Source organism: Gorilla gorilla, chromosome 9, assembly GCF_029281585.2.
Source record: "Gorilla gorilla gorilla isolate KB3781 chromosome 9, NHGRI_mGorGor1-v2.1_pri, whole genome shotgun sequence".
Lineage (NCBI taxonomy): Eukaryota > Metazoa > Chordata > Mammalia > Primates > Hominidae > Gorilla > Gorilla gorilla.
In genome coordinates, this window is record NC_073233.2 from 12,230,024 (window position 1) to 12,242,801 (window position 12,778).

The 12,778-nt window shown below is 37.0% G+C and overlaps 2 protein-coding genes across 6 annotated transcripts in view; one reads left to right on the plus strand and one right to left on the minus strand.

Annotated features, from left to right (window-relative positions):
• LOC101136052 (olfactory receptor 52E6) overlaps positions 1-12,778 on the minus strand; it is a 100,277-nt gene that overhangs the window by 53,052 nt on the left and 34,447 nt on the right. For 2 of the 5 annotated variants that reach the window (XR_008669549.2, XR_008669550.2), the window contains exon 3: positions 194-3,238. The exons of the other annotated variants lie outside the window; for them this stretch is intronic. The gene's annotated coding sequence lies outside the window, so the exon portion shown is untranslated. Of the gene's footprint in view, positions 1-193; positions 3,239-12,778 lie in introns of those variants that run through there. 5 annotated transcript variants of the gene reach the window in all.
• Positions 3,056-12,596, plus strand: LOC101125253 (olfactory receptor 52E5). Its single transcript, XM_055355293.2, has 3 exons — positions 3,056-3,118; positions 5,478-5,559; positions 10,492-12,596. Exon 3 carries the CDS (start codon positions 10,625-10,627, stop codon positions 11,624-11,626), a length of 1,002 nt encoding a protein of 333 aa, XP_055211268.2. The 5' UTR covers positions 3,056-3,118; positions 5,478-5,559; positions 10,492-10,624; the 3' UTR covers positions 11,627-12,596.

Below are 12,778 nucleotides of genomic sequence, written 5' to 3' on the forward strand. Positions count from 1 at the left end.
AGTTTAGAAATTCCACAAGAGACTATAAGGATAGTAAGTGTGGGAATGTTTACTCTGGGGTCCAAAGAGGAGAAGGAGTTCCTGGCATCTGGAGGCCCAGAGAGCATTGCAGATAGAAGTTGCAATTTATTTGGAGGTACTCACAGAGCCCGTGGTGACCTGCAGGTCACCTGCAATGAAGGAGCGGGTGGGAACCAGAATAAATATCTCGACCTCACTCACTTCCCCCTCACCTGCTGGTGCTTCCCATTTTCTGAACCCAAGCAGATTCTACGGGACAAAAGAGGCTATTGATACAGTACATGGTCATGAATCTCTTAGGACACAGAGTATAGAATGGACCTAGAGAGGCCAAAAGGAGATCTCCAGCACATTGGCCCACATAAACAAAGGGCTGGAGGAAAATTCTGAACAAACATGAGGCGGCCAATATTTTTATATATTCTCCTTTCAATTACTATTGTATGCTATTTATTTCAGTATTTATTTATTTGTAGCATTAGATACTCTCCTTTTTGTTCTCAGAATCCTCTTAGAATCATTTTGAATTTTTTTGTATTCTTTTAGACAGCCCAAGAATTATAATGCTGATAAAAAATCATTTGGGCTAATATACTGTGAAACATAATCTAGTATGTTTGCACTGAGAATTGAAATGAGAATAAAAAAGTAATGGAATAATCACCAGGCATATTCTTAGTTTTCTCATAATTTTAGAGTATTCTCTCTGTAAGGCCAAAAGTAAAATGAAAGAACATTTTATATGCTAGGGGTATTCTTCTATGTGGTTTATAAGATTCATGGGTATTAAGGAAAACTTTGGGCTTTCCAAAGCTTTAATTAATATTGTAATTCAAAAAGATCAATATGATAATGCATAGTAAGATATATCCAATTTTATAGGAAACATTAGAAATAATCAAGAAAAGTCACTAACTTTTCATCCTTTACATTCTTTTATTGTAAAAGAAATCAAAGCTCCCTGAAGAAATGATTTTGAACTCAGAGGTATACAAATAGAGACACAACAAAAATATCTTGAAAACTTACAGTTAGCACAATAGCTCATGTTCAAGAAATGTAGCTGATTTGACTTTCACGTATACATAATGCTCAAATGGCACTTGCTGATTTAGCCTGTATTTAATGAGCATCTAATTATTATGTTGTCTAATTCGTATCAGGAGCTCAATAAAAGAAGGTTGAATCAAGGAACATTGGCTTGTAGGATGAGCATTACTGACATCTAGTGGTAAAAATAAATACTTTTTTTGTAAAATTTATTTATTTATTTTGTAATTTCAACTCTTAGATTTAGGGGCTACATGTGTGGGTTTGTGACATGGGTAGATTGTGTGATTCTGAAGTTTGGGGTATGAATGATCCCCTCACCCACCGATATGGTTAGGCTCTGTGTTCCCACCCAAATCTCATCTTGAATTGTCCGCATAATCCCCACATTAGGGTTGGGACCTGTTGGGAGGTGATTGGATTGCAGGGTTGGTTTCCCCCATGCTGTTCTCATGCTAGTGAGTTATCATGAGATCTGATGGTTTTTTAAGTGTTTGACAGCTCCCCCTGTACAGGCATTCTCTTTCTCTCTCACCTGCTGCCCTGTAAGATGTGCCTCTTCCCCTTCCGCCATGACTGTTAAGTTTACTGAGGCCTTCCCAGCCATGTGGAACTGTAAGTCAATTAAATCTCTTTTCTTTATAAATGACCCAGCCTCAGATATTTACTTATAGCAACGTGAAAATGAACTAATATACCCAGGTGGTAAGCATATTACCCTATAAGTAGTTTTTCAACCCTTGTCCTCGGCCTCTCTCCCACCTTTAGGAGTCCCCAGTGTCTACTGTTCCCATCTTTATGTACATGTGTACCAATAAATACATTTCCTGAACAAATAAATGACAGTCATTTAAATGAACAATCTAATGAACTAAAAAGGTAAATAACTTTTTCTACTGAATATTTATATATGTTATTGAACACCAAAAATTCTACTTCAAATAAGGAATACAAATAATGTCCATTTAATAATATTTAGATATATTATCAAACACTCTGCTGTTCTAGTCAAATGCATGATCTCACTTACTCTGAAAAAAAAAAGTGTGAAATGTGTTTTGTCATTTTCGTCAGCCTTGTGAATCTATAAGAAGGAACAAGAAGCTGATAGAGGTTAAGAAATGTTTTCCCAGCTACAGAATCTAAGAAAAAAATATTTAAATTTATGTTGCCTAACTCCAAAGTGTTAACTTCAGAGATAATGTTGTAAAAGATTTGTGAAAATGCATAGCCAGTGTTAATGTATTAATTAATTTCTAACAAATAAATGTTGAGCACCTTCCAGACATTATCTTATTATACTGTTACAATATTGATATAATTTTTTCTCATTTTCCATTTGAGAAAACCAAGACTTAGAATGGCAAATGTAATTGAACAAGATCACAGAACAAATAAGAGAATCAAAAGATCATGTTCTTAATCTGTAGGTTAAACTGCTTTTCTTCCTGTATATATATATATATTCATTTTGATATTTCTACTAATATTATGTATCGTGTTAGATGCATTACACACTCACAAAAATCATGGAATGTAATTCTTGTAACAGATATATCTCATGAATTGGAAACTGAAGTTAGAATTCTATCCCTGCCATTTATTAATGTACATATATTTCAGAGATGACTTTAAGGCGATGCTGGGTTCCTTCTTACACGGCTCTTTTCTTGCCTCTCTGTCAAGAATAACTCATCACCTGATACCACAGTCAGATTTAAGGTGTAAGTGTGAGGTCATTATGCCTCTGACTGAATAGACCCCTGGGACCTGTGCAGGGAATGTACCCACTAGAGGATGCACAGATCATCAGCAAGCAGAAGGTATCTCTGACAAGATAACCTAGAGCCCTATCCTCAGGAGTAGGGAAATTTTCTGTTTTCTCTCCAGGTCCAGTGACACAGCCCACACTTTAGGGAAGCCCTTCGCAGGGGACAAGAATTCTCATATAACTCCTTGGCTCTGAATAGTAAGAACTATGTCGCATACAGGTTGCAGTCTGGGGTATCCGGTCCTTCACAGACAATTTCTCAGATGCGGGGCAGAGGTAGGTGAGTCAGCTCCTGGTTACGCTGAAAGAGGGTCCTCAATGACAGTAACTAAAGTGATTTGTGGGATGATGGAGCTCCAGTGACTCGGCCAGAGTCTCTGTAGATAGGGCCATCTTCTAAGGAAGTAGCAAGAGAAAGAGATAGTAGTTAAGAAAAACCCAAATTCATAGCTGCAGTCAAGAACAGACTATTACTTAAGGACATGATAAAGGAAGAAAAGCAGTAAACAAACTTCAAAGAGCATTCTGAGAGTTAAAGGAAAAGAGAAGGATAAGTGTTTTAAAATAAAAAAAAGAAAGAGTATTTCATGAAGATGAGATGGATGTTAACAGATCATTCCCTGGTTATAGCTGTGTGGTCTGCTTTTCAAGACCTATGCACCTATGACTAGTTATTAGGAATCTCAGATGCTGAGACCTCAAATTTTCACCCCTCCCTGGAATTGCCCTCAGATCCAAGGAACTGCCTCATCTGAGGTCATGTCGCATCACACAGTGTGGCCCATTGCCAACAACTAGATAATATAGAAATACAAAAAAATAAAAAAGGCTTACTTTTTGTGTGTGTGTGGGACAACTTAGAGAGATCAAACCATCTCCAGAGCTTCATATCGTATCATTTGAGGCTTCAGATGTAACTACACGATAAAGTTTGTCTTTTGATCCAATCCTACCTTCCTGGCTTCTTTAGAAGCATATTTTCCCAGAGCCTTTCTCAAAAATCTTTCTGCCCGCCATTCTCTATCTCAGATATGTTTTTAGGAATTCAATCTAAAATACTATATATAACAATAGGGAAGATTATTATTTGCACTCAACTTTCAATAGCCATTTGTGGATCCTGGCATTAAAAAAATCATGTTATCATGGAGATAAATATGACACTAGTTTTGCCTTCAAAGAAATTATAACCTAGTGGTAGATATTCACCAGTGGTTCTCAAATTGGAATAAAAATCAGAATCACCTGGAGGGCTTTTTAACAGATTACTGGACCCCTCTTCAAGAGCTTCTGATTAAGGTGGTCTTAGTTAGTGTCCAAGAAATGTCATTTATAACAAGTTACCAGGTGATGCTGATGCTATTGGTCCAGGGAACTCATTTTGAAAACCGCTGATAACTCACATAACAGAAAGACAGATTGGCCTTTGGAAAAATAGAAAAAAAAAAAGAATGGATAATCTTGAAATAAGCAGATTGAGGCAGGCTATGTAGATTGTATGTTAATAAATCTAGGCTATGTACTATAGTGGTGACTAAAGCTAGACAGGAAAGTCTCCTCATAAGAGGAAATATGAAGAAAGACATAGAGAAGAAAGCATGCAGAAAGTTTGAAGTGCAATTTGACTGCAGTGTGGAGATGATAATACTGTAAAGATAGGTTAAAATTAATGTTGAAGATTCTTCACTGCATTTTATGAAATAAAGACTTTTTTCATAAGGATATGGAGCACTACTGAAACTTTATTCTTATGGCTCAGCGGTCGGTGCCCTTTTTCTATAAAGAGAGAGAGAGTTAATATTTTTAATATTTTCCTGCCATGAGATCTCAGTCACAACTCCTCAGATCTTCCACTGCAGATTAAAAGCAGCCACAGACAATACATAAATGAATGAGAATAATTTTGTCCCAATAAAATTTAATTTACAAAAACAAATGGTGGGCCAGATTTGGTCCATGGGCCATAGTTTGTGTTCTCAGAAAATGCTTATGATAATCTGATTTCAAAAATTATTTTAATCGCGCACTCAATGTAAAGAAAAGATTGCTTTAGACTTTGAGTGTAGAAATGTTTTACTTCACTGACAAGAGAACCACTACACATTTTTTCAATTGTTGTGTTTAATTATGAAAAGATTGCTAAGGCCATGGTGAATTAAATGGCTGTGACAATGTTAGGAAATTCAAAGTCCTACACCAAAATTGCTTTAAGTGAACAATACAATTCTCCAAAGCTAATATTTTAGAAAATAAAATTCTTGTAACAAGCACTGTCTTAAGGTGAAAAATAATAGCTGTTGGATTTGAAATTGCATATCGCAAAAGAAAAGCTGGATTTATATTCACAGGAAACAGCGAAAATATAAAATTAAACATAAATTTTGTTCCTTTGGCTGATTTTTCTCCATTGCACTCTTAATTCTACCAAATTTAGGTATTCCTTATTCTTCCTTATTTCAGTGACAGATTAAATAATTTAGCTCTGTACTTTAATTTTTCTGCAAACGAAATTCTCTATAGCTTATTCATTAATGCAATTAATTATATTGTGATATATAACCTCTATTTTTTAATCTTTGTAAATAGCCATGAATAAATTTAATGTTTTAAGCTAATCATTGTATTCCACCATTAGCAGGATGATCATCTTATTGGCATTTATGGTTGACCCCTGCGGAAGCATTACATTGGAGGAAACACAATAACTGAAAAACCAAGTAAGACAATTTGGTAATAACTCAGATGAACAATGTTACTCTATGTGTATCAGTGAAAATAGAAATAGGCCGGGTGTGGCGGCTTACGCCTGTAATCCCAGCACTTTGATAGGCTGAGGTGGGCAGATCAGCTGAGGTCACGAGTTCAAGGCCAGCCTGGCCTTGTCTCTACTAAAAATACAAAAATTAGCTGGGCGTGGTGGTGGGCACCTGTAATCCTAGCTACTCAGGAAGGTGAGGCAGGAGAATCGCTTCTACCCAAGTGGTGGAGGTTGCAGTGAGCTGAGATTGTACCAGTGTACTCCAGCCTGGGCAACAGAGAGAGACTCCATCTCAAAAAAAAAAAGAAAGAAAGAAAAAGAAAGAAAAGAAAAGTAGAAAAACTAAAATGTAGGTAGGAATATAAATAGAGATTTTAAAAACAGAACAGGATATAATAATCAGAGAAGACTTTGGGAGGCTGAGGCGAGCAGATCACGAGGTCAGGAGATCAAGACCATCCTGGCTAACATGGTGAAACCTCGTCTCTACTTAAAAAAAAAAAAAAAAAAAAAAAAAAAAAAAATTAGCCGGGCGTGGTGGCAGGCACCTGTAGTCCCAGCTACTCGGGAGGCTGAGGCAGGAGAATGGCATGAACCCGAGAGGTGGAGCTTGCAGTGAGCTGAGATAGCACCACTGCACTCCAACCTGGGCGACAGAGTGGGACACTGTGTCAAAAAAAAAAAAAAATCAGAGAAGAAATAATTTGAATGAAAAATTATTCAAAGTTTTCAAATCTTTATAACTGTAAGGATGTTACATATTAATAGAGATATGAAATACATTGTATGAGAAATAAGGATTTAAAGGCAGCAAATGGTGAGTACAATAAAAAGAGAGGGTCTGGAGAAATATTTCTCCTTCTCCCTATTGAAAGTAATAATAATGATGATGATTACAGTTATTTAAAATCCATGTGGAAAGTAATCACACCACATGTCTATAACTTCTAATTTTCAGAACAGTCCCTACGTGATGTGGTGATCATGTGATTAATTTTATTACCCCCAGCTTACATATAAAAAATTACTAATAGCAGTAGCTATTGAGTAAGATATAGTTTTTAATTCCCTGGCCTGAATCTCATTTACCTCCTCTGTAAATGGGGACAGAAGTGCCAATTTCAGAACTTCTTTAATCTTTAAATAAAATCACATTTCTAAAGCACTGAAAAAATACCTGGCACATAATGTCAGCTAGACGTTTTTTCCCTCTAACATAAACTTAGTTATTATTCCTTTTAGTAAAAGACAAAATGTAAAGAATTCTCTGACAGATTGGATGCTGGGGCAGGGGACAGATGTAAATAGAAAGATAAAGCTAATTTGTGGTTATTAGTGGGTGAAAGGTATTGATACTGACTCTTCTGTATTGTAAACATAACTTTTTTATTTTTAGACATTCAAGGGGATACACGTGCAGGTTTGTTACCTGGGCATATTGCATAATGCTGGGGCATAGGCTTCCAGTGAACCCATCACCCAAATAGTGAACATTGTACCCAAAAGGTAGTTTTTCAACTCTTGCCTCACTACCTCCCTCCCCACCTTTGTAGTCTCTAGTGTCTATTGTTTCCATCCTTATGTCCATGTGTACCCATTGTTTATCTCCCACTTATAAGTGAGAACATATGCTATTTGGTTTTCTGTTTCTGCATGAATTCACTTAGAATAATGGCTTCCAGCTGCATTCATATTGCTGCAAGGGACATTATTCTTTGTTATGGCTGTGTACTTTTCTATGGTATATACGTCCCACATTTTATTTACCCAATCTACCATTGATGGACACTTAGGTTGATTTCATGACTGCTATTGTGAATAGTGCTGTGATAAGCAAATCAGTGCAAGTGTATTTCTGATCAGTCCATTTTCCTTTGGGTAGATATCCAATAGCGGGATTCCTAGAAATAATGATAGTTCTATTTTTAATTCCTTGGGAAATTTTCATACTGTTTTCCAAGGAGGTTGAGCTAATTTACATCCCTAATACTGTGTAAGTGTTCCTTTTTCTCCACATCCTCACCAACATCTGTTATTTTTTCACTTTTTAATAATAACCATTCTGACTGGTGTGAGATGGTATCTCACTGTGTTTTTGTTTTTGTTGTTGTTTGTCTGCTTGTTCATTTTTGAGCCAGAGTCTCATTCTGTCACCCAGGCTGGAGTGAAGTAGCACAATCACGGCTCACTGCAGTCTTGACCTCCCAGGTTCCAGTGATCTTCTCACCTCAGCCTCCTGAGTAGCTGTAACCATAGGCGCACACCACCACACCAAGCTAATTTTTTTTTTTTTTTAGATGAAGTCTCCCTATGCTTCCCAGGCTGATCTGGAATTCCTGGGCTCAAGTTATCCTCCCACCTCGGCCTCCCAAAATGCTAGGATTACAGGCATAAGCCACTGCACCTGGCCTCATTGTGGTTTTAATTTGCATTTTTTTGATGATTAATGATGATGAACGTTTTTTCATACACTTGTTAGCTGTTTGTGTGTCTTTTTTTGAGAAATGTCTATTCAACCTTTGCCCACGTTTTAATTGGGTTTTGTCTTTTGCTTGTTTAATTATTTAAGTCCTTATTGGTTCTTGATATTAGTCTTCTGTCAGATGCATAGTTTGCAAATATTTTCTCCCATTTTGTAGGTTGTCTGTTTACTCTGTGAATTGTTTATTTTGGCTGTACAGAATCTTTTTAGTGTAAGTAAATCCCATTTGTTTATTTTTGTTTTCATTTTCATTGCATTTGCTTTTGAAGTCTCAATCATAAATTATTTGCCTAGGGCCAATGTCCAAAAAAGTTTTTCCTAGGTCTTTTAGGATTTTTATAGTTTGAGGCCTCATATTCAAGTTTTTAGTCCATCTTGAGTTAATTTTTGTATATGGTAAGAAGTAGGGGTCCAGTTTTATTCTTCTACGTATGGCTAGACAATTTCCCTAGCACATTTACTGAATAAGATATCCTTACCCAGTTGATTGTTTTTGTTGACTTTACCAAAGATCAGTTCGTTGTAGGTGTGTGGCTTTACTTCTAGGTTCTCTATTCTGTTCCACTGATTTTTGTGTCATTTTTCCAGCAATGCCATGCTGTTTTGGCTACTGCAGCCTTGGAGTATATAATTTGAAGTTGGGTAGTGTGATGCCTTTGGCTTTGTTCTTTTTGCTTAGGATTGCTCTGTCTATTTGGGCTCTTTTTTGGTTCCATATGAATTTTAGAATAGTTTTTTCTAATTTGAAAAAATGGCTTTGGTAATTTCATAGGAATTTCATAGAATCTGTAGATTGCTTTGGGTCATTTTACTGATAGTGATTCTTCCAGATTATGAGTGTGAAATGTCTTTCCGTTAGTTTGTGTTATCTGTGATTTCTTTCATTGGTGTTTTTTAGTTCTTGTAGAGATCTTTCACCTCCTTGGTTAAATGTATTTCTACATATTTTATTATTGTGTGGCTATTTTAAATGGGTTTGAGTTCTTGATTTGGTTCTCAGCTTGAAGAATACTGGTATATAGAAATGCTACTCATCTTTGTATGTTGATTTTGTGATACTGACTTTCCTATAATCAGATCCCATAAGGAGAAAAAGATGATTAATACAACTCAGGAAATGATCATATCATAAAGTATCTTCCCTCCCTTTAGCAGAATCGTGACATATCTTGGGAAGCAATTCCACACCATGAAATTGGACAGAATCTGAGAATATACAAACCCAAATACACATACCACTATACTTCCAAAGCAGTTATTTGGGCCTGCATTATAGCCAAGTCACAGGGATAGTTTTTCTTTAGGATTAGTAGCACCATATTAGAAATCATTGCACTCAAATGAGCATCAAAGTAATTTGACCGATGGCACTGATATGGATATGGCACTGCCCGAATCTGACTAACCCAATAACTGAATGTATTCCATCCATGGCCCAGAGCCTACCACAGAATACACCCTGTAGCAGCAAAGTTTCTAATCAAGTCCTAGTCTCATTTACACACACCCAACCACCCTACAGGCCTATTATGTTGCAGACTGCATCCATTGCACAGAGCCAGTTACAAACCAGACTCAACCACAAGGCACACCAGAAAGACTCAACTGTGATGGTAAACTAGCCTGCTGTGAACTTAAACATATCACTGTCCATCAATATACCAGGGAAACTATTACAGCATTAATACAAACTAGACTGTCCCCAGTCTGAGGCAAGTATCTGACCTCAGTATCTTTTAAAAAGATAGAGACAATTACACTGCCACTATCTAGGTGGCATTATGAAGCGATTGCCCATTTATATAATGCGAAATGGAGAAGACAGAAAAGATCATAAATCACAAAAGGCACTGCAAAGTATCTGAGAGCATCCAGTGTTTTCTATTCAGGAAAGAAAACATAATATAACATAGTGAAGGGCCTTTGAAGTTCTAAGAGGGAGCATTGTTTTTCTGGAATTATGCAATAGTTACCCTATGTATCTAAATTTAAAAATTTTATTTATTATCTCAAATCCAAACACCAACTAACCAATCCTCCACCTTTACTGAGTCTCCTCTCACAGAGAATATTCTTAATTTCTCAGATCTAATTTGCAAGAATGTATCATTCCTCTTATCATTTCCTCCTCAATCTCAGTCCAGTGACATTTTACACACACACACACACACACACACACACTTCATCTTGGCTACTCTTTACATCCTGATTAACAAGTATAATTAGCAATAAATATATGCTAATTTAATGCCATATGGAAGTTTTTTCTTAGAGACTGAAGGGAGGAAAGACATGGGAAGTGCAGGATTGCTATATTTTGGAAAATTTCTGCATGGTTTCCTGTGTAAGTGAGGCAAATATTTAAAAGTGAGAGTGTCTTTTTAACTATATTTCATATTCCCTCTCTAGGTCTCTTATGCCATATTATGGAGTTAAAGAATGGATTTTCTGTTTCCCCAAGAAATAGACACCATGCTGTGAAAGAAGTTATGGTTTCTCACTGGAAGCAAGAAAACTCATGCAAGAAACGTGTCTGTAGGGAATGGCCACCAATATGCTTCATACCAACAATACACAGTTTTACCCTTCCACCTTCCTCCTAGTGGGGGTCCCAGGGCTGGAAGATGTGCATGTATGGATTGGCTTCCCCTTCTTTGCAGTGTATCTAACAGCCCTTCTAGGGAACATCACTATCCCGTTTGTGATACAGACTGAACAGAGCCTCCACCAACCCATGTTTTACTTCCTAGCCATGTTGGCCTGCACTGATCTGGGCTTGTCTACAGCAACCATTCCCAAGATGCTGGGAATTTTCTGGTTTAATCTTGGAGAGATTGCATTTGGTGCCTGCATCACACAGATGTATACCATTCATATATGCACTGGCCTGGAGTCTGTGGTACTGACAGTCATGGCCATAGATCGCTATATTGCCATCTGCAACCCCCTGAGATATAGCATGATCCTTACCAACAAGGTAATAGCCATTCTGAGCATAGTCATCATTGTCAGGACTTTGGTATTTGTGACTCCATTCATATTTCTCATCCTGAGATTGCCTTTCTGTGGTGTCCGGATTATCCCTCATACCTATTGTGAACACATGGGCTTGGCAAAGTTAGCTTGTGCCAGTATTAGAGTTAATGTTATATATGGATTGATTGCCTTCTCAGTGGGATACATTGACCTTTCTGTGATTGGATTTTCCTATGTCCAAATCCTCCGAGCTGTCTTCCATCTCCCATCCTGGGATGCCCGGCTTAATGCACTCAGCACGTGTGGCTCTCAGGTCTGTGTTATGTTGGCTTTCTACCTGCCAGCCCTCTTTTCCTTCATGACATACCGCTTTGGCCACAACATCCCTCATTACATCCACATTCTTCTGGCCAATCTGTATGTGGTTTTTCCCCCTGCTCTTAATCCTGTTATCTATGGGGTCAAAACAAAACAGATACGAGAGCAGGTACTTAGGATACTCAACCCTAAAAGCTTTTGGCATTTTGCCCCCAAGAGGATCTTCCACAACAATTCAGTTAGACAATAATGAGATCATAACAAAATAAACACTGGAAACATTTTTTTTACTACTTCTCTTGCATTCCCACATAAGCCAATAGCATTATATCCCCTACAACGTCTCATGATTTCAGTACGGTCTGTTGGAAGGTATAGCTCAAAGATTCCAAAACAATCTCTCTGTTTCATGCATTAAAAGTGCAAAAAGTACTCACACTTAAGCCCCATGATACTACAAAATGCCTAAAGAGAGACAAAGGTTTTGTAAAAGTTATTGCCCAGTAATTGTCTTGAATAGCCTTTCCACATGAAGATTCTCTGTATTTACATATCCGAAGCTGAAGTTCATGACGATTAAAATGATGTGGTATTTCATCAAAACCAGGCAGGATACAGTGGCAAGAGAAATTAACTAGGAATCATAAGATCTAGATTTAAATACAGGTTATGGCCTTACCTAAAATTTTGACCTGAGCATTTCATTTAGACTCTTTGAGTTCACAATAACAAATTCATACTGATTTATAGCATTTTATGAGCAGGGATATTGAAGCTTAAAGTGAATGTTGTGAAAATCTGTGCAGCTTGTAAAACATTAAAAGATTTGCAAACAAAATAAGTGCTTACTAAACATAATTATAGTGTAACTGTTATTTCTAATGTATGTAGATTTCATTTACTAATCCACTCTAGTATACAATCCCTGGTTTGAGGTCAGCTCTCCAGATCCAGATTATCCCAACGCAAGGGCCTCTTCATGGACCTCTCAGCTCTTACCTTCGTGAAAGAGACTTTCAGTCAGGAGACTATAAAGCTTGAAGAGTTAACAGGTTTCTGTCTTGGGCTTAAGGACTCAGGGAAATCCCATCCTCCACAGTCTTTGCTAGAGTGGGTTTTAGGGCAGACTGTAATAGTGTGGCTGCTGAAATAATATAAAGTCATTCTTAATAAGGTATAGAAGATAAATAGGACAATTTATTTCTTTGGGTATTCTAGGAGCTGCAAAAATGTGAAGTTGGCTCCTAATTGGAAATGGAGCCCTGATTGAAACTCAAGGTAGAATGAGCAGAAATGTACAGAGAATAGTGCGAAAGTAATGACAATATAAATGACAGTATAAATTGACAAGTGGAAGTAAACTGAAGTGATATGTCACATAAATATATAAAGAAAAAGTAAC

Excerpts from the sequence above, each read along its gene's own strand:
- LOC101125253 (XM_055355293.2), top strand. The coding sequence starts at position 10,625 with ATGGCCACCAATATGCTTCATACCAACAATACACAGTTTTACCCTTCC.